At 40.6% G+C, this 22,556-nt stretch overlaps 1 protein-coding gene across 1 annotated transcript in view; it reads right to left on the bottom strand.

Moving 5' to 3' along the window:
• Nucleotides 1-6,170: 6,170 nt before the first annotated feature.
• TNKS (tankyrase) overlaps nt 6,171-22,556 on the bottom strand; it is a 191,223-nt gene continuing 174,837 nt past the window's right edge. The window contains exons 21-27 of the mRNA XM_056116682.1: nt 20,525-20,645; nt 18,857-18,954; nt 16,903-16,977; nt 15,939-16,044; nt 14,649-14,835; nt 10,876-11,032; nt 6,171-6,921 (exon numbers count right to left, since the gene is read on the bottom strand). Of these exons, the coding sequence (XP_055972657.1) occupies nt 6,835-6,921; nt 10,876-11,032; nt 14,649-14,835; nt 15,939-16,044; nt 16,903-16,977; nt 18,857-18,954; nt 20,525-20,645 (831 nt within the window). The 3' untranslated portion in view covers nt 6,171-6,834. The remainder of the gene's footprint in view (nt 6,922-10,875; nt 11,033-14,648; nt 14,836-15,938; nt 16,045-16,902; nt 16,978-18,856; nt 18,955-20,524; nt 20,646-22,556) is intronic.

Raw genomic sequence — 22,556 nt, 5'->3', positions numbered from 1 at the left:
GTGCCCGGGAAGTCCATACTCCAGCCCTGTGAAATATCTCTCCTGGTCCTGCACTGGCTTTCTGAACACAATTCCCATCATTTTTCTATTTCCTAACAGCAACAACCTAAAGGGAGGCCCCCATGTGAAAGTGCTGAGAGTCTGAGCTCCCATAAGGCTTTGCTATGAGGTCAAGTTGCTACCTCAGGGTTTCTACTTCTGCTATAAATGTGGAGGCTCCACACACAGTTAGGGCCTGGGGTCCCTCTATTGCTATCACAGTTTATAGTGGGCAGAGGTCTGCGATACACGATAAATCATTGTCACCACTCTGAGCCGCAGTTTCTTCCTGTGGAAACTGGGGGATGAAACTACCTCTTCTGCAGGGCTGCTGGGATTCCACATTGCAATGTATACCACATATCTGAATGGGCTCACTGGTGCTACTTGCACGGTGATTAAAAGTGCTTACTTAATTTTTGTTGCCTTAGAACTCTGACAAGCCCTGTGAAAAGAGGTTGCAGATAAAATTCTAGGCTCCATTTTTTCTAACAAATTACCAGGTATGGAGAAATCACTTAATCACTTAACTTCCCGTCAGTCGTCGATTTGCTCGAGCGGGCGCCAGTAATGTCTCCATTTGTCCCTGTCGCGTGCTAGTGTAGCCCAATGGCATCTGTTCGCTCTGGGAACATGAAGAGCCTCAAACCGATCATTCATGATCTTGATGAAGAAGTCTGACCATCTGGTAGGTGGGCGGCCACGCGGTCTTTTGCCATCCCATGGAATCCAGTCGGTAACAGGTATGGAGAAAAGAGGATAGAAAAGGGAGGGCCATCTCCCATGCTGTGCCAGGCACTGAAGGCTTCTGTGGGACAGGCAGGTCTCTACCCCATGGTGCATGGAGGGAAAAGGAGGGAGGGAGGGAGGGAGGGAGGGAGGGAGTCTATGCAGGGTCTGCCCTGGGAACCATTATGAGGTTGGCAAAGAGAACCCCTAGTGTTTCTCCTGCTCTCTCGGACCTTCACTGCCTCCTATGTGGGCTGAAGAAGGTACTTTCCAAGCAGACCTGGAGAGGAAGGAGGCAGAGAGGTTATTCGTGCTTGCTCATTAGCATTAAGGAAAGTCAGTCCGGCTGAGATGAACTTCAGAATGAAACGTCAGAGCCAACTGCCATCCATACGTGAAATATTTCAAAAATGTTTTTATTGAATATTAAACAATTACAAGTTAGACATTATAACGTAAGTTAGACATTTAGTCAAAGCACAATTACAGGTTAAATATAATAATAATAAAGATGTCTTAAATAGAAGCCCACATGGAGGCAGGTTAAGGTCCCAGATGCCCTTTTCTGGAAAGAAGGCAAGGGTGAGGGAAGAATGTCTTCCGTTCCACATGAGACAGTGAAGACCTGGAGGATTTACATGCTGAGAGTGATTTTCCAGGACCGAATCAATAGGGCTGTGAGGATTAGTAAAACAAATAAAACAAAGTAAAAGGCCGGGATGCTCACTTAAAAAGTTATTTCAGGAGATAGGTTTTTTTTTAAATTGTAAATAGATGCCAAATATTGTGAAATACAGGTTCAAAATTATATGAAATTCAAATTTTAATGGGTATCTTATAATTTTATGATACTTCTACAAACAAACTAAAAATGGGAGGGGATTTAACCCTCCTGCCACTGGTAGGTCACACAGACTCAAAATAATAACACCAGTAATGAACCAAAGAGTCACTTCATTGACTACTTACACAGAACATCACAATGAGAAAATACGGCTACTCAAATGCTGTTGCCAGGAAACATTCTAGGTTTCCTCAAAGCTGGTTTTGTAAATGTTTTTGAGAAACCACACTGATAAAAGTACCTTTTAAGTTTGTAAGTTTCAAAGATAGACAGTACTACCACAGGACACGATGAGCTTGAAAGGATGGCAGCGGAGCAGGCATCCTACACACACGGGGAGCTGAAACACTCAGGAATACGAAAGTACCAAGACTAGGTCTTCTAGGTCTGGGCTACTGTTCTCAGAGATTGGGTTTCTTTCTAAGTTTTCAGTTATACCTTCTGGACTTTGTCCTGAAACTTGGGAGGTGCGTGGCAATGTGGAAGGGGCGCCCCATTATCAAGGCTTGACTTCCGGTGCCCCATTACCAAGGCTTGACTTCCTTTCTTGGTGCATACTGTGAATCAACAACAGAGCTTTCAGGGTGGCTGGGGAGACGAAGGAGCAATCAATCTGTATTCTGCAGCAGGAGACACCCATTTGAAAACATGGGGAGAGGTGGAGGTGCAAAGCAGCAGAGGAAATGTGGATGAATGAAGAGTCAAATGCAATCATCTATCTCTACAGTATGAAGGCTTGAGCAAGGGGGGACAAACCCTCTGGCTGGGAGATGGATGAATGCTCATCCCATGAGCATATCTGGTCTGACGGAAGATCTAGTATCTTTAGCTCCTGATGCTTTACACTTACCACCATGGTTACATTTGAAGATGACTGAAGTTTATGTCATACTCAGATCCTATAAGGTATCACCACTCTAAGAACTGATGTATCCCCATATACACAGAACTTTCTAGGTTTTGAAATCTTTCTAGTATTTCTCCAAACCAGAAGACCTTGGAACTGAAGAATTTCTGATAGAAAATTATAAAGGACTGATTATATCAGCTCCTTTGCATGCAAGAGAGCATTCCTTATGAAATGTCCCCTCATCCATGAACTTCACTGGATGAGACACATGGAGACATACCTGACTAACACCTTTCAAATGTTAAAAAAAATGGGATTACAACTTTTATATATTAGACTATAAAAAGTTTAAAAGTTTCTGCCATAGTTAAGGCTCTCTTAGGAAGAACATTTAATTGTGTATTTCAGAATGCACAATGTATGTGAGGAATCCTCACTTCTTAGAATGTTTTGCTGTTTATCATTTTTTAAAAATCATCATAGTGCTAATGCTTATGCTTTTGGCATACAAAGTTCAGCACCTTCACCACCACCAATGTGCCCAAAACATCCAGAGGGTGTTCGTTTTTTAAGATACATTTTGCTTTCCATTGGCTACGTGTGTCCAAATCGAGTTACAATATTATCTTCACAATGACACTCCATTTTTCTCCCACTGATCTGACATCAAAGGAGTTTTATGTAAGCCTTAAATTTCTGACCCATGAAACTCATCTTGATGTCAGCACTGAATGTTCCCTGAAACTGTACCTCTCGGCAAGATCACCAGTCTACCAGAAAGCGCAGTCAGAAGGCTGTGCTTCATGGCTACTTCCCAGTGGAAACAGGGCTCAACGGGGCAGGGGGCAGAGAAATGCACATGCTGCAGTTTCAAGGGCGCTGACTGGAATCCAGAGAGCAGGGTTGAGAAAGGGCCAGGGAATGCTGTTCTCAGCCCTCTGAGTGACTGGGAGAAGTTCTGCCAAGGAGAGAGACCTAGACAACTTACTGCATTCCAGCACTGTTCTTCCAGCATTTGCAACAGGTCAATTGTTTGCATATGATAATAGAATATTAATCTATATGATTTGCCATATTCAAGCATTCTGCTGCATGTTTCAAAGCACTTCACTACTTGGAGAGCAAAGTAAATAAAGATTAAGCTCAACAGAACATAAGGATGCTATTTCATAAAAATGTCCTAATAAATATGATTTGTTCTACTTATGTTGTTGGAAGAACCAAAATTCCAAACTCCAGGAAGGAAAGGTACCTAAGTATCTGGTTGCACTGTACTGTTATGCTTAGAATGGAAATTCTGGGCCCGACAGTTGTCATTTGTTAATAAAGTGGCAAAATTTTCTGAGCAGAACACCAGAGGGTCTAACACCCAGTTCTGGTTGTGATGCGGACATAGAGAGACACTGTCTCCTAGTCTTTTAGAAGACTCAAGATAAAGAAAAAAGGAAAAGGGAAGGGTAAAAGGTAACTGTTGGAGCTAATTAAAATGTCAAACAAGCAATCTGGGGAAAAAGGAAGGAGATCAAGTACAAGGACTTCTAGAGAACTTCATTCATGCTGGAGTCAGGCACTCATCTGGCTGACCAGTACCACGTAGACTAGAAGCATCAGATCTAGAAGCTTTTGGAGAATTGTGGTAAAACTGATGGAGGCACTTGGATTTTCCTTTCCAACTATTTGACAAGCAGGGGCTATTTCAGGGGTGGTCAGATTGGAAGTCCTAGATTTGCTACTATTTCTTTTATGAAGTATAGAGACGAAAAAATATTAAAGAAGTCCAGCCTCATTGAATGCCATGCTTTCATATTCCAAAGGATGCTTTAGGCTGTGATAGAAGGAAATGCCAAATGTGGCCAACTTTTTTGGGTGCACTCATGATGACCTTTGGTTTTCAAATTCTAAAAAATGTAGTTGGCTCCTATGAGCAATCAACTAATCCATTCTCTTTAGCAGATGAATAATATATATATATATATTATATGTGTATACATGTATACACACACACACAACACATACATCCTTTCAAGAACTACTATTTGCATCATTACAAGTGAAGACACATTGCAAGTATCTTCCTTACACGGTACCTTCACTTGGCACACAGAACATTAGACATGTAACATTGGCAGTTTAAATATTGGACCACAGTTTAACTTCTGAAGTGTAAGGCCGAAGTTTAAACTGGTACATATATTAATTGAATTAGAATGATGGAAACAATATCAAACCACAGTAGGATAGTGGCTTTATCTTTTGAATGGAAGCTATAAAAGCTTTTCTTTTTAAAAAATCTATACCATAATAACCCTTTATTTAATCAAAAATCACAGCTGTGTTTACCAGTTTAAACTATGTCTAAGTGGGGAGACGGTAACACACTTTCACAGTTAGGGAACTACAGGGGTGCCATCCCCTTCACACACAGTTACCCACAGCAACAGAGGAAGAAAAGAAAGCCCTCTCAATGGGTATCAAACTTCCAAGCGTCATGTGGAATTCTACTCTAATAAACAAGTAGGCCAGACACAAACACCCAGCTTGGGTCACTAAAACTTCAATAGAAGCAACAACTGAGGCTAATTTTTGATGTAATTTTGAGGACCCATGCAAGATTCAGCTACAAAACTCAAACTAGCTCGAATGTCTAGATTCTAGCATCGGGCAGAAGTCAAAAGGAAAGCAAAAGTTTACTGTAAGAGCCTATTCAAGAATTTTTTTCATGCAGTCATTTCTAAATAAGCCGAATCAATCTGCATTTAAAAAATAGACTTTTTTTAGGACTGCAAGTTGGAGTGGCAAATTTGAGCCATTCTTTTTTAATACCCCATTTATATTATTTTTGCTTAAAGCTCATTAAGATGCACAGCATATCAAAGATGCACAGCATATCAAAGTTAAAATTAATGCACTCAATTTGGTATTTAGTTAAGGTGAAAAGGGCAACTTAAACTGTGATAATTTCTTACAAGTGTCAATGTACACTTGGAAAATGGAAAAAAAACAAGCAAAACAAAATAGTAATTTCATGAGGAAACTATTTCTCCATCTTCATTTAAAAAATAACTGAAAGAGCTTTGGTTTAAGTTTTTATTCTCCTTGTTTAGTAAGAAGGTTGAAGAAATGGTTCAAAGAATGTAGTGCAGGGACCTATGAAAACTCTTGAAGCAGCTCACTCAAAATAAACCCCAACTCTGGGGTAAACACAAAGTTCTTGCATTTGTGTGTCACGAGTCACTAAATGATCTGAATCCTAGTTTTCTACACCAGGGAACCAATAAAACAATATGGTGAGTCGCAAAAATACAGTGACTCAAATGAAGCACGAAAATATCACTGAATTTGGAAATAAGGCAGCGAATTCTGTGGGTGACCATTCCAGTGGGAGGATTCAGTGAAGTTCTTTGTCCTTTGAGGAATCCGTTTCTGCTGCGAATGCTGGAGGCTCAGGCTCCCCCTAAGTCTCTAAGCTGCTTCTCTGCGGAAGCCCTGTGGCATGAGAGCCCCATGCCTCCCCCTTCCCTGCTGGTGCTCTGATTCCTGCACTGCCTGGTCCCTTGGCGGGAGGCTGGCACTAGCGAGAGCAAGTGGCCCTCCTCAGGGCTGGCTTTCTTCGGCTTGGAGCTCGGAAATCAGGTTGCTGGTCATGCCTTTCTCGTGTATGACTGGCCAACACAGAGAAGGAAGCCAAAACTTGACGTTTTTCTATTTCATCTCAATTTATGTCGATGACACACTACAAATAACAAAATAAATCACGAAAAAGTGGAAACAAAATCTTGCTCAGCCAGGGCTGAGCTTGGGCTGCATTGCTAATGATTTTCGTCACCATGACTTTGTGCAAAATATCCTCAAGAAGACTCTGGCTCATTTTCAAAGTAAGCATGTGTGCATGCATACATGCATGGGTGTGCACACACAAAGATGGGGAAAAAAGGCAACTGCATGTTTAGAAAAATGAAATGTAAGTCTGTCATATGTGTATACTTGTTATTTACATGTGTCATATGTAACAAAGTAAATGTAGTGTGTGAACTGTGAATGTTTGGTAGGAGTATTGGTTATGTTTGCTTTTTTACTATTTCCAAGTCTAGCTCAAAGCAATCTTGTTTTAGAAACCGATGACTGCAATGAAAATGAGCCTGAGATATGTTGAAAGGCCACCCCTGTAAACATTTCCTCAAAGGGAACAGTAGCAATTGAGTATGTATCAATTACTCATACTATATCCATCACTATAGCAATGCTTTATAAAAGACGAACAGCTTATTTCTAGGCTGTTGGGGATTTATGGAACATTGATTTTGTTGGAAACAATTCACTGTAGTTCAGTCCCAGGCTTAAATCTGATCTGGCCTTTACCAGTGGGCATTCACTAGGTCTTCTGCTCAGCGGCTGCTGCAGTTTGTGAAGGAGCTTCTGGCTTCATGATCTGGTATGTGATGAGATATTCTGGATATGCCTGAAAAGGACAGGAAGAAACACAAATCACCTTCCTGGTACATCAATATTCAAGATTTCCTTAAAAGCCTCAAATGCTTTTGGTTCTAACAGAAACTCTACATACACCTTAAAGTCAAGGGATAGATATCGGAACTGCAATAAAAAATACATGCATAATTAAAAGAATTTATAAAAGGAAAAAAATTTATTAAAGTACTGCTTATTATTTAAAGTGCAGAAACTGATGGGTGGTAAGATTTACTGATTTTTTTTTTAATTTTTGGGTCATACCCGGCGATGCTCAGGGGTTACTCCTGGCTCTGCACTCAGGAATCACCCCTGGCAGTGCTCAGGGGACCATATGGGATGCTGGGAATCGAACCTGGGTTGGCTGCGTGCAAGGCAAACGCCCTACCCGCTGCGCTATCACTCTAGCCCCAATTTACTGAATTTTTATTTATTATACTTTATTACTATTATTTATTCTTATTCTTCTTAGTGGGCTGGAGCGATAGCACAGTGGGTAAGGCATTTGCCTTGCAAGCGGCCAATATGGCCGACCCAAGTTCGATTCCTCCACCCCTCTCAGAGAGTCTGGCAAGCTACTGAGAGTATCTCGCCCGCACGGCAAAGCCTGGCAAGCTCCCCATGATGTATTCTATATGCCAAACACAGTAACAACAGGTCTCACGATGGAGATGTTACTGGGCCTACTCGAGCAAATCGATGAATAACAGGAGGACCATCATTCTTCTTAGTATTTTCTTAGATTTTTGGGTCACAACCAGTGATGCTCAGGGGTTACTCCTGGTTTTGCACTCAGGAGTTACTCTTGGTGGTACTTGGGGAACCATAAGGAATGCTAGGGGTTGAACCCAGGTCAGCTGTGTGCAAGGTAACTGTCCGACCTGCTCTGGCGTTGATTTAATGAATTTTTTAAAAATAATTTTAGACCTCTTATCATAGCAGCAGAAACTATTACATGGCTGAGTCTCAGCTCTCCTCACCTATAAAACAGAATTACAACAATGAAGATAATATTAACGCTCTAGACTGTTGTAAGAGGGTCATGTGTAATATTAATATTATTGTCATGCATTAAATTCTAGTTCCTCCTGGTATCTCAGCAAGAATAAAAAAATACTACCAAGTTTTGTTTTGAATAAACAAAAATTTTGTTTTGACACACACACACACACACACACACACACACACACACACACACACCAGGCCACACCACATCTGGCAGTGCTTGGGAAAGACTAGGATTTATATCCGGTAGTGCTTGGAATAATATTATATGATTTGAAAGCTGTCATTGTCTCTATACATATATGAATTACACTCTTTTCCAAAGTTCCAGTGTGTTCTTGCTTTGATGGAAAGGTGTCAGGGTCTACATCTTTAATTTTGTGATGAATTAATTTTGCGAGGCTCCCAAGCAGAACTGAGGGGAGCAGACACGAATCCTGGAGACAGACTCTGGCTGCAGGTGGGTCCGCTTCAGTTCTTGGCCAGAAATGCCAGTGGAGGCGCTCAGGGCTCACCAGGCTGGCCTTGGGCATGCCAGGCAGGGGCTCCAGTCCTTGGAGCTGTTTCTCGGCTCTAGTTTTCATCTTTATTAACCAAGACCAAGAAGCCACATCTCTCTGAACTTTCCAATGAAGTTTCTTTAGCCTAATGGGTTGAGTTTTATTATAGTTTGAAAAAAACTCTTACACAATTTTTAAATGTTTAGTTATTAAAAAATGCCTGATTAGCTATTTACTGCTAATGTCAGAGCTGGGTATAAAAAAAAAAATCTAGGAATACTTTAAACCAGCGTTCTTTCACCTTTTTACATCTATTAACTGGTACCTGTCCTGCACACAGGTCCAAGGACCAGCAGTTATAACCAAGGTGGTAGATGAGTGATTTTATGCCTCCCCATTAGCACTTCCTGACTAGCACTGATCTGTGGACTGGTGATTGGAGGGAGACCCCTCCTATAAAGACTGATGGAAAGGATGGAAATGCTGATTTGGTTAACCAGATGATATTTAACGGTCAAGCTGCTTACTTATTCATCGCAAATATAGACCCAAAAGAGTCCTCATTAAACAATGTGAATCAGTTCTTTGAAACTGAAATTAAAGGACTGATTTACAAAAAAGCCAGGACCAGGGTGAGAGGTGTACAATGGACAGGGTGCCTGCCCTGCATGTGGATAAGCACTACATCTGAGGACCAGCAGCGTGATCCCTGAGCACAAAGCCAAAGTCCTGAGCCCTAATGGCTGATGTGCAACCAAACCAAACCAAGACCTTGAATGATGTTGCTTCCATTGACCAGAGTTCTCTTTCATCTGGTCAATGTTGCAATTAAACAGAACTGAATGAAATTTATCTGTAACATACTTTTGTTACGTTAAGCATCTTCTATGTTCAAAGAGCACCATGAATACTATTCCTCCGGTGTGACATGGGCTCTATATCAAAAAAGTACCATCTTGTTTGGAAGGAAAAATACAGATTAAAAAAAAAATTGAAAATAACCCAAGCTGGCGAGTGCCAAGTGTCAAAAATGAGCGTGAAGCACACTCCTACATTTCCGTGTGTCCCAACGAAATGTAACGCCTAGGATACTTGGCATCACACCTTCCTTCTGCTTGTGGGAAAGCTGTTTAAGTAAAGGAGTTGGTAATGCCAGTGTATGAATGTTGGTAGCATAGCTATTTAAGGAGATCCTGACATGCCTAAGTTTGAGTCAGGTACCTATATTCTAAGACCACAATGGTATAAATTATTTAAAGACCCTTATCTGAGTGTTCTTTGCTCATAATGAATAGGCTAACTTATTTACTACAGCAGAAATACTGATCAATCACATAAAAGCCCAGATAGAGTTAAAGCAAGGAAATTCTCCCCTAGCCCCTTCTTTTTTTGTTCCTGTTTTGGCCCACACCCAGCAGTGCTCAGGGATCACTCATTGCCGGGCTTGGGGGACTATATGGGGTGCCAGGGATTGAATCTGGGTTGGCTGCATGCAAGGCAAGCATGCTACCCACTGTTCTGTATCTCTCTGGTCCTAAAGCAAAAACTTTCTTAAGCTGCAGGACTACAATGGCCCAGGGAAGACCAACAAATAATAAAATTCTTATGTCACATAATTTTAAAATTATTTAATTTTAGTGAGGCAAATACTTTTTTATTTAAAGAAATCTACTCAGAGAAGTGTAAGGAGGGTGAAAGAGAGATATGTATAAGAGAGAACACGGACTTCTCCTGAGTGGAAAAAAGCATAAAAGTCACTTTAAAGACATGCTTAACAAATGTATAAACATATTCATATTCATGTGTGCTTATGTAGACACAAGCCCACGTACACGTATATTCAAACGTATACAAACATTAGAAACTACGAGTTAACACCCACTTCTGATTTCATTCCATCCCTATAATTTTCCTTAGCCCCCACTTCCATATGTGTCCCTTCTCTCGCAGCCTAGAACAGAAATCAACACATCAATCAAATCAATTCCTTTACTCATACTACACCATACTGAACATTAACTATATTGAACATAACTGATCATTTCCTTATATCTGCTACCCCTGCTCTCCATAGTGCCCAGTCCAAGACTAAGAGCATGCAAGAAAACACTGTAATACTAGCCTCAGAGGTTACTTTAGGCACGAAAGGCCAGGAAGCAGGAGTTTAGAGCAGCAGACCACCAGAACAAGAGATTCTCTGCTCTTACCCCTCAGCTCCCTTTTGTTCACACTGTTCCATGGCTCAGGGGACACCAAAGTGTTCTGTATGCAGAGCTGATATCAAAGATATCTGAGATCTTTATTCTGACCTAAGTCAGTTACTGTTTATCAGACTATGGGGTTGCTATTCCGCTAAGCGACTTTTGTTAACTCGTACATGGTTTCCAAAGTCTCATGATGTACTGAGTAAAGCGGCAAAGCCTGTCTGATGAACAGCATACCTGTTCGCCTCTATAGATGACATATTCCGCGTACGCCAGCCCATTCACACTCGGCCTCCCAATCACAGAGTGATGTCCAGGCGGGGCATGGGCCATTTTCATGGTGCTGAATTGCAGAAAGGATTTTCCCAGGGTCACTCTACAGAAAAGCATTTGTCTGAAAGAAAAAGGAAGGCACAGATTTTTTTTTTTGGTGCTTTTTTTTTCTAAGCTTTGTTAGTGAAACACCATGAGATACAGTTGTAGACTTACACATTTTTGTGCGTGGGTTTCAATTATACAATGATCGAGTACCCATCCCTCCACCAGTGCCCATTTTCTACCACCATTGATCCCAGTATCCTTCCCACCCCCCCATCTCACCCTGCCTCTGTGGCAGGGCATTCCCTTTTGTTCTCTCTCTCCTTTTGGGTGCTGTGGTTTGCATTGAGTGGCAATCATGATCGGTCTATAATCTACTTTCAGTATGCATCTCCCATCCTGGGAGGATCCTCCCAACACCTTTATTTGGTGCTCCCTTCTCTGAGCTGCTTTTCCCCTAGCATGTGCGGCTGGCCTCCAAGACATGGGTGAACCTCCTGGTACTTATCTTGACTACTCTTAGGTGTTAGTCTCCTATTTTGTTACTTTATGTTCCCCAGATGAATGCAATCTTTCTATGTCTGTCCCTCTCTTTCTGACTCATTTCGGTTAGCATGATACTTTCCATGCAGTACCATTTATATGTAAATTTCATGACTTCATCTTTTCTAACAGCTACATAGTACTCCATTGTGTAGATGTACCAAAGTTTCTTGAACCAGTCATCTATTCTCGGGCACTCAAGTTTTTTCCAGATTCTGGCTATTGTAAAGAGTGCTACAATGAACAAACAAGTGCAGATGTCACTTCGACTATACTTTTTTGCCCCTCTGGGATATATTCCCAGGAGTGGTATTGCTGGGTCAAATGGGAGCTCAATTTCTAATTTTTTGAGAATCGTCCATACTGTTTTCCAAAAGGGCTGAACCAGTTGGCATTCCAACCAGCAGTGAAGAAGGGTCCCTTTCTCGCCACATCCACTCCAGCACCAGTTGTTTTGTTCTTGTGGATGTGGGCCAGTCTCTGTGGTGTGAAATGATATCTCATTGTGGTTTTGATCTGCATCTCCCTGATGATTAATGTAAAGTAAAGTAAAAGTAAAGGCCCTCCCGTTGATCATCAATTTGCTCAAGCGGGCCCAGTAACGTCTCCATTGGAGACTTTGTTGTTACTGTGTCTGGCATATCGAATACTCTCGGTAGCTTGCCAGGCTCTCTGAGAGGGGCGGAAGAATCGAACTTGGGTTGGCCATGTTGGCCGCTTGTAAGGCGAACGCCCTACCCGTTGTGCTATCGCTCCAGCCCTGAATTCCCTGTATGATGATTAATGATGTGGAGCATTTTCTCATGTGCCTTTTAGCCATTCGGATTTCTTCTTTGAGAAAGTTTCTGCTTATTTCGTCGCCCCATTTTTTGATGGGGTTGGATGATTTTTTCTTGTGGAGTTCAACCAGTACTTTGTATATCCTTGATATCAACCTCTACTACTTCCACTACCCAGCCGTCGCCACACTTCAGGACGCTTTCCGGACCCGCGCGAAGCGGCCGCGCGACACATCATAAGACACTAAATACCCATCTTCTGGAATTGTCGTACCGTATTTGATAGGGTTCAAATATGGTAACACCTACAAGGGTGATTAGAGGTCGCCCCAAAAGCCTCTATCCCTCTCAGAAAGACTGGCAAGCTACTGAGAGTATTCCGCCCGCACGGAAGAGCCTGGCAAGCTATCCGTTGTGTATTCGATATGCCAAAACTCTGCCTACAGCTCTGCCTTTATTCCAGTACCATGCTGTTTTAATTATTACTGCTTTGTAGTAGAGTTTGAAGTTAGGGAAGTTGATTCCTCCCATTTTCTTTTTCCCAAGAATTATTTTAGCTATTCATGGGGGCTTATTGTTCCATATGAATTTCAGGAGTGTTTGCTCCATTTCTTTGAAGAATGTCATGGGTATCCTTATAGGGATTGCATTGAATTTATACAGTGCTTTCAGTAGTATTGTCATTTTGACAATGTTAATTCTCCCGACCCATGAGCAGGGGATATCTTTCCATTTTCTTATGTCCTCTTTTATTTCCTGAAGTAGCGTTTTGTAGTTTTCTTTGTACAGGTCCTTTACTTTCTCAGTTAAGCTGATTCCTAGGTACTTGATTTTTCTGGGGCACAATTGTGAACAGGATCGTTTTTTTCATGTCACTTTTTTCTCTCTCATTATTTGCGTACTTCTCCTTCTGTGCCACCCTGTCTGCCCCACCCAGGCTTCCCCAGGACTAGCACTTGCCTGGAAAGGCAAATCTATCAGGCTTTGCTTTAGGCATTTTTCAAGGAAATCCTAGTTAGGATTGTGTGTGTGTGTGTGTGTGTGTGTGTGTGTGTGTGTGTGTGTGTATGTGTGATAATGTGTGTGTGATTTTGTGTGTGTCCCCAAACCCAGCAGTGCTCTTGGCTGACTTCTGGTTTCTAGGGATCACCCTAACAGGGCTCTGGAGACCACAGAGGATGTTGGAGATTGAACCTCAGTCCATCAAGGTAAGCGACTATCCTGCTGTACCATCACTTCACCCCAGTGGTGCTCAGATTTTATTCCTGGCTCGGTGTTCAGGGATCATCTAGGCGGGCTTGGGGGACAGTATGGAGTGCCAGGGATCGAACCCTACGTGCTGTAATATCATAAAGGCCTGTTCTGTGTGTCTAATTTTAATGAGCAATGATGGCAACCCTCCAACTAGGTTAACTTAAAAAAAATTTAAAAATAAAAAATCTGAGTTTTCATTAGGTTTGCTTTTATTGCTTATTTAGGATTTAGATCTGAAGTACCAAAATTCTGATGTTACATATCCTGGGGGGATTTTTGTGTGTTACTAACAAGAACTGACATAAAAAGATATTTCCTTCAGGATATATTATCTCCATCTTGAAAGTGCTGAGGGGTACACATTTTTCGTAATATAACCAAGTGAGAAGTTTTAGGGTCAACAACTATATCAAATTTCCCAGTCAGATGAATCTTCAACTTCAGAAATTTCAACTGAACTACAGGTTATTTTATTAACCTAACTTTGCAACAATAATGCATCTGGTTAATTTAAAAGAAATGCAATCAATCACAATTTATGTAAGGTACAATTCTTCTCTACTGTTTCTCACTGGCAAGGAAGGGAATTTATTTCATTGACTAAAGAGAATATCCTATTATTCTCTTGAATTTCCGAGTTTTAATATCCTATTTAAAAAGCCAATATTCACTTAATAATCACCATGAAATCAATAATCCGAATCATACATGTCTAGGCTATTACATGGTCTTAGAACATCATGAAGCAACATCATGAGTGAATTTAAGGTTCTACATGTTTATAACAGCTGGGACTTAGCTTAAATAAGGCCAGAGTGCCTTTTGCTCTACAGAATAAATTCCCAACTTTTTCTTATTCAGATTCTGAAATAAGAAAAATGAAGGTAGGGCAGAAAGCCATGATGGAGGGCATGTGCACTGTAACCCTGACTGGGTGACACGTGTTGAGTTGTCACCATCATGGTTACTGTTATTGGCATATCAGCTATGCCGAGCAAGGGCTACATTGGTCTGATTCATTAAGAGTAAAAGGGAGGGTAACACATGATTTCTATGGAAATAAATTTGGCTCGTGGATTCAAAGCAGCAGCCATGACGTGAAAACAGGCAGCTTACCTGTGACATATGTAACAGGATCGATCTTTGTGCGTGGGGCAGCCCGTTCCTCCTCCAATCCCATAAACGTATTGATTGCTTTTAGATGAATTTTCAGCAAAATAAATCCCAGCGCCAAACATGCCTCCTATGTATGCATGCCGCTCATCAAACCCTTTATGAATAATGGCATTGATGAAAGGAGAACCTGAAAACATGAAAAGTGAAGACAGTTTTGAACACTTTTTCAGAATCTCAATTAGCCACAGACAATTCACACTTGGAAGATTAATATTAAACAACTGCAATGCACACATAAAAAATCATTTTATGAGATGGTTTTTACACATAACAACACATACTAGAATATTGTCAGGGACCTGAAAGTTTATTAAGCAAGGATGTTACATAGAGTCTGCAGATGGTTTTAGGTTTTGCAATACTAAAGTCCATGTATAAAGTTTTGAAAATAGAGATTACATCCAAACTTACTTTAAGCAAGCAAAGATAGCACTGTATAGCACTGTCCTCCCGTTGTTCACCGATTTGCTCGAGCGGGCCCAGTAACGTCTCCATTTTGAGACTTGCTGTCACTGTGTTTGGCATATCGAATATGTCATGGATAGCTTGCCAGGCTTTGAAGTGCAGGCGAATACTGAGATACTCTCAGTAGCGTGCCCAGATAGTTCAATAAAATACAATTAAGTAATTCACTATCTGTGATGACTTGCAATTTAAATTATGAAACAATTTCAAATAAATTATTTTCATTGTTCATGCTTTGGAAAGTCCATATTAACGTGTAATGCTTCATTTATTTATTTATTTATTTTTGGCTCGCCTCACAGAAAGGATCTTCAGGTGCAGACGAGCAATGAAGTAAAACAGATTTTATTTGGAGGTTTTAAGGAAAGGAAAGGGGAAGGAGAGAGAGAGAGAAGAGAAAGAGGAGAGAAGAGAAAGGAGAGAGGAGAGAGAAGGGAGGGGGAGTGTGCTTGAGAATGCAGGCTTCTCCAAAGGCAGAGAGAGCCCCAGTACACACACCCTAAGTTAGATATGAAAGCATGAAAGTTCACATCACAGGAAGAGTGCAGGAGACACATGTGCTTGGCTATGTGGGCACAATCAGCACATGGGCTCAGGGCAGCACATATGCTAACATGTAATGCTTTAAAAAGCTAGAATCAACAATCAACACGTAATGTTCTGGAAAGAAACAAGCACCAAGCACTAATCTGGTGGACAGAATAAACTCTCTCTGATGAGATGACAGAAGACCACCGTCCCCTGCAGGAGCAGGCCCGTCCTTACCATGGAATAGCATGCGCTCATTGTGGTGGTTGTGGTTCTCCTCAGACACTTCTTTTTGCCTGTGACAGAATCGCTCCCTTAACTTCTTGTTGACAACTTTCTGAATCTTTTGAGGATGAGGGAGAAAGACGTTAGCGATTAGCAATGTGTGTGTGTGTTGGGGGGGGGGCTGGGTGCGGGGAAGGGATGTCTCCTACAAGCAAGTCAAGTGCTCTTGCCCCAGAAAGGGGATTTTTATGATTAAAATGAAAAGCTCATTTTTACATTAGAGAGGTTCCATTTTTTGTCTGTTTATTTTGGGGTTATACTATATCTGGCAGTGCTTAGGGCTTACTTTTGTCTCTGTGCTCAGGGATGACTTCTGGTGGGCTCAAGAATGGTCATATGGGGACTGGAGATTGAATCTGGGACAGCTGTGTGCAAGGCAAGTGCCTGATCCACTGAAATATTTCTCCTGCCTTGGAATACCCAGGCCTTTGAGATAGTAAAAACAGAAAGTACTGTCCTTACAACCCAATCTGAGGGTTAGCTGGGAGCTTTATCATCGCCTCACTGCTTCAGGCTGACTGAGCCTCTGTCAGCAGTGCTGGTGAATCCTGAGTGTCTCCATTTCTTGTAAGGTGGGATGTTGATGGGTTAAGAGATTATCTTGAAGCGAAGATAATCCAATGCAGCAGGTGACTATCCCTGACAGTTTCAAAATGTTCATTTTTTCCATTGCATGCATGTGAATTTTTGTTGTTGTTGTTATTTTTGAGACACATCCGGTACTTCTCGGGATTACTACTGGCTCTGAACTCCTGGTGGGGTCCCAGGGATCATATGAGGTTCATGGAACTGAACCTGAGTTGGCCACACGTGAGGTAAACACTCTATTTGCTGTACTATTTTGCCAGCCCATGTATATCTGATTTTGAGGCAGGCCTTGAAATCCAATTTTCACCTTGAAAATTAAAACACTTACTCGAATGACATTGTATCTATTGAAGATGCCACCAGCATTGCCTCCATCTCTATGTTCTCGGATTGTACTCTGCATCTATAGAACAAAGTGAAATGACTAGCTTTTGGAAAACAGGCCAGTTCTAAAGACATTTCTTCTTTTATTTAAACATTTCAATTTTTTATTACAGTTTTACTAATAAAGAAATTATATTATATATATTAATCAATATGATATACTATATACAGTATATAGTATAATATAAATTAATAAACTTAATGAAAAATAGTTCTGATAAGAATATAACCATATCAAATTAAGTTCTACATAGTCTCTGTATTTTTTCCTTCAGGCTGGATGCTCCTGGAACACAGGTGGCAGTGTTTGGGGGACCATTACAAGGTGTCAGGAATTGAACCCAGGCCTCCTTTGTGCAAAACATGTACATACTCCAGCCACTGACTATCTCTTGAGCCCAAATTCTACACTTTATTAATAAAAAATTACACAATGAGAAAACAAATTATCACCTTAAGCCACCTATAATACTATTTTTCAGGACTTAGGCATAACTTTGTGATTAAAACTCTTCACACTAAATTAATACTCCACTGATTGAATACTAAAAGCAATGAAATTTAAAAAAAAATTTTTTTTTGGGGGTCACACCTGGCGATGCACAGGGTTTAATTCTGGCTCTGTACTCAAGAATTACTCCTGGTAGTGCTCAGGAGACCATATGGGGTGCTGGAAATCAAACCTGGGTCGGCTGTGTGCAAGGCAAATGCTCTAGCCACTGTGCTATCGCTCCAGCTCCTCCAAATTCTACATTTTTAAAAACTTAAAATGTTAAAAAAATTTTATAGGAAAAATATTTTCTGTTTTTTCTTTAATTTGATTTTGATTTTAAAAAATTTAGCTTATGGGCTGCACTTGGCAGTGCTCAGGACTTACTCCTGGCTCTGCACTCAGGAATCACTCCTGGCAGGACTCAAGGGAACATATGGGATGCTGGGGATTGAATCTGGGTTGGCTACGTGCAAGGCAGAGCCCTACCCATTGGACTATCACTTTGGCCAAATTTTCTCTTTAACTTAGCATGTCCAAGTACACCGACAGAGACCAAAGGAAGTTGAATATAATATACAACTAAGTGGGACAACTTTCTTCTGAGTAGTATACATCATCTACTTTCCAAACAAAAAAGAATTACAATGGGAAAGTAAAGACCCAAATTGCTTAACAGAACTTAGGTCTGTAACTCCATCAGTGAAGTTATTAATCACAATTCTGACATTATTATCAGGATTTCTTAATTATTCAGAGAATGGTTGGGCAAAAGACCTAGAAAACATGATGCTTTCCTGGTATGAGCTGAAAAACTACTCTCAGGTAAAGGTGCCGAGTTCCTGGAAAGGGAATAACATAAGCACTAACTAAAGAGAAGAAACAAACAAAAATTGTTTTGGGGCCTCACCCAGCAGTGCTCAGGGCTTACTCCTGGCTCTGCACACAGGCATCACTTCTGGCGGTGCTCAGAAGATCATATGGGATGTGGAGGATCAAACTGGTTCATATGCACACAAAGCAAATACCCAACCTGCTGTTCCAACTCTCTGGCCTCTTATATGAGATTTTAACAACAAAACTTAAACATTTTCTAAGAGGATCCTTACTTGTATGACTATCAAGAAAGTTTCCAAAATCAAAAGGCCCATGTGGCCCACTCCCGGGAAACCCTAGGTTTATGATGTGAAAGCAATGTGCTTTGGTGGTAATCAACCTAGAGTTCCATTTTAGTTTTTTCTATATTCCAACACAGCATTCAAATACCTTTTTCACTCTTAGCTGAGAGACAGAGAATAACAGATGGCAAGTGATAGTAAAAAAATAAGACAAGCTTATTTCTTCTTGAAAAAACAGGTCTAGCCATACATTTCAGGATAATATAATGAAAAATGCTGACACACGTTACCTCTTCTTCTACTGACTGGTATTCCTTATCCTCTGGAGCAAGATCCAGCAAAATAGTCCCCTGATTAACACAGTGAAAAGTCAAATAAGGATTTGTGCCTGCAGGAAAGAAAAAAATGGCACACTTAAACCACATCGCTCTGGCTCTATTGTAGAGACAACTTGGTCATAAATAATTGATAATTTGGAACAAGACTGCAATCTGAATCTAATCCATAAATCTATTAAACACACAGACAAGAGAAGAAATAGAGTTTCTTGAGTACACAGAAGAAATCAGTCAGTATTTGCTGGACTGAACTCAATCAAGGAACATATATGGAGTCATGTCCGATGACGAAAAAGACACATAGATTATACTGACACTATACCAGGTCTGCAGTTAAAACACATTGAAACACTGAAATGGCTTGAATGTCACTACTGATAAGGGTGTTTTTTTTTTTTTTTTTTGCTTTTTGGGTCACACCTGCGATGCTCAGGGGTTACTCCTGGCTCTGCACTCAGGAATTACTCCTGGCGGTGCTTGGGGAACCATATGGGATGCTGGGAATTGAACCCGGGTTGGCCGCGTGCAAGGCAAATGCCCTACCTGCTGTGCTATTGCTCCAGCCCCACTACTGAAAGTTTTAAATGCATCATTCATGTATATTTCACTATTCTTTGTCATTTAATAGACATATAAGCAAGATTAAAGTTCAATCCTTCCTTATGTTATTTTAGGAAGTAAAACAGATGGGGTTTTATTGAAGGTGTTTTTGGTCACACCTGGCAGTGCTCAGGGCTCACTCTTGGCAGCTCAGGGGATCATATGTGGTATGAGGGATTGAACCTATGTCTGCTACATGCAAGACAAATGCCCTACTTAAAGAGATTTACATAGAGAAATGTGAGGGGAGAGAAAGGAGAAAGGGGATTGGAGGAGAGGGAGGGAGGGAGAGAAAGGGAGGTGGAGGGAGAGAAAGGGGGGCAAGGGGAGAGGTTGGGGAAAAAAGAGAGGGGGGCCTACTAATGTTAAATTTCATAACACCTTTGCAATTTTATTGGCGCTAAAGACTAAATGCCTCTTACCTTGCTTTCCTAGAGTGAAAGCAATTCTAACAAATAAATACTGAAACACATGAAGGAGAAAGATAAGAGACAATATACTCTAAATATAATGGAAAAGTCTGAGTTGATAACCAAGAGGAGGAAAGTTCAAGATGAGGTAAGAGAGAAAGGTCAAGATTCTGAAGGGTCATGTTATTAATGTCTGATATAATCCTGCATATGACAGGTTTCTACTTGAAGGGTTTAAAACGATGGAATGATATGAGCATACAGTCCTTTGAAAAGAATTTTCTGGTTACAACCCAGGGAAAGAACTAGAAGGTGGCAAAGCTGAAGATGAGTTATAAGCTGGATGGTAGCGTGACTTTCCAGGAGAGGGGATGGTAGACTGCATCTGGTGACCGCAGAGAAAAATAGAGACTGGAAGATACATTTAGGATATAAAGTGTGGGGAATAAGAACGAATGACACAGATATCCACGGAAGAGAAGCAAGAGGGAGAATGAAGCTAATACCTTGGACAGAGTCAAGAGCATGAGCTCCAGCTCAGCGTGAGTCCTAACATCAGCCCTGAGGCTTACTATATATCACCAATTTCTGAGTTTTCTCAAACGCTTACCTTGTTGTCCACCCAAGAGTCTTTCCACTCCTTTGATTAATTTGTGGCGGTGTCCATATGCATTGATACCTATTTCTTTTAACTCCTCGTGACCCATATCAGCCAACACATCCAGTGTAATCTGAAAGATAAACCAAAATAGTTGCAAAATATTTAACAATTCCTTGACTGAGTTACTTTGCTAATCTTACCAGCACTTTACTCTCTTGAAATACTCCATCTGCTTTTGGTTACTGGAAATTGAAACTGGAGGGATATTGCTTTCTTTTCTTTTTTCACCTTTTTAATAAAATGATAACTTTTAAATTTTCTTTTAGATTGTTAGAAACATCATCTATTGCTTGCTTTAGAATAGAAAGAAAAATCAGCTTGATGGTGGGGAAATATCAGCTCTGGGAATCAAACAGGTAGTAGAGAAGAATGGGAGGTCAAAGAGAAAGAAGATTAGCATAAGGAGACCCAACATTGTAAAAAAGGAGTAAGGGGTTTTAGGTCAGGATAATCTGAATAAAGATTGCAAGAACTTCCCAGTACCAAGAAATATTCAAGTATGGAAGTTGCTGTTGAAAGAGTGAGATTTATATTCCAAATGCTAAGATTATAGATTAGGGCCTGAGGGAACAGTGGGTAGGGACTTTGTCTTATACCCATCAGGTATGTGTTCAATCCCCCAGAGCCATGCCACGAGTACAAGAAAGAGCTCAGAGTCACGAGTACTGAGCACTGCCGGTGTGGCCCCAACAACACCCCCCGCCCAAAAAAAGAATACAGACCATTTTACATAGAAGCAATATAAGGAATTCCAATCTGAAGAAAAATCCTTTATTTAGTTAGTTCTTGTATAAGATTTAATAACCCCCAAGTCTCAACATAATCCTTTTTGAAGGGACAAAAATAATTATTTAAAGTTTGTTTTAAAAACGTTACTCATTCTTGTAAATGGAGCTAGAACCAAGACTCAAAATTACTTCATTCCTTTGTTGATGAATAGTCACTGTGACTCTACTGCCACCCAGTGGCAGTACTCCAAACAGAGTGAAAGCCACTCAACTTTCCTGAGAGGGAAAAACGTGAGATTTTCCATTTCAGAAGTAGCTGTCCTCTATACTACTTCCCAAAATTTGCCCTTGATTCCATTCCAAAGAAAACTGGAGAAATTCTTCTATAAATAATAATATAGAAATTGTTCTATAAATTCTCCTTTCCAAAAAAAATGAAATGCTTTTAAATCTAGCTGCAACTCTATTTGCACACGATATTTGAAAAAAAAAAAAGAAGCCTAGGACTACTGATTTTTATTGTCAGAATAAAATCTCATATATATAAAGGAGTCCAATCTTCTCAGAGCAACAAGCAGGCACCCACTCACCCTTTGGAAATAATTTACCATACTTCAAAATCATTTAATAAAAGTAATTGCTCCTTTGTATAAGCAATTAATCTACTTCAGTTCATCTAAAGGGAACAATTTTTAAAGAGCAAAAGTTCTGAAATTTATATCTTTGTGAAAATAACAGTTCACAGAATTATAGATGCAGAAGCCTGCCGCATGAGCTGGGGAGAAGGCAGCTGGTAGAGAGAAGGGATCACTAAATCAATGATGGCTGGAGGAATCATTTGGGATGGGAGATGTGTGCTGAAAGTAGATAAAGGACCAAACATGATAGCCTCTCAGTATCTATATTGAAAACCGTAACCCCAAAGTAGAGAGACAGTATGGGGGAAACTGTCTGCAATAGAGGCAGGGGAGGGGTGGAATAGTGAGGGGCATACCGGGGACATTGGTGGTGGAAAATGTGCACTGGTGGAGGGATGGGTGTTTGATCATTGTATGGCTGAAACTCAAATATAAAAGCTTTGTAACTTTATCTCACGGTGATTCAATAAAAAAAGAATTATAGATGCCTGTATAATTTTAGCTAGTAAGATTTTATTACAATTTGGAAACATGTACAATCTACATTATTGATATTCCTTTTTTTTTCTTCCTAAATAACCTGAGTTCAAACAAGGTTGATATTAAAAAAAAACA

This window comes from Sorex fumeus, unplaced genomic scaffold (assembly GCF_029834395.1).
Source record: "Sorex fumeus unplaced genomic scaffold, SorFum_2.1 ptg000033l, whole genome shotgun sequence".
Classification (NCBI taxonomy): domain Eukaryota; kingdom Metazoa; phylum Chordata; class Mammalia; order Eulipotyphla; family Soricidae; genus Sorex; species Sorex fumeus.
This window is presented reverse-complemented; position numbering and strand designations above follow the sequence as displayed.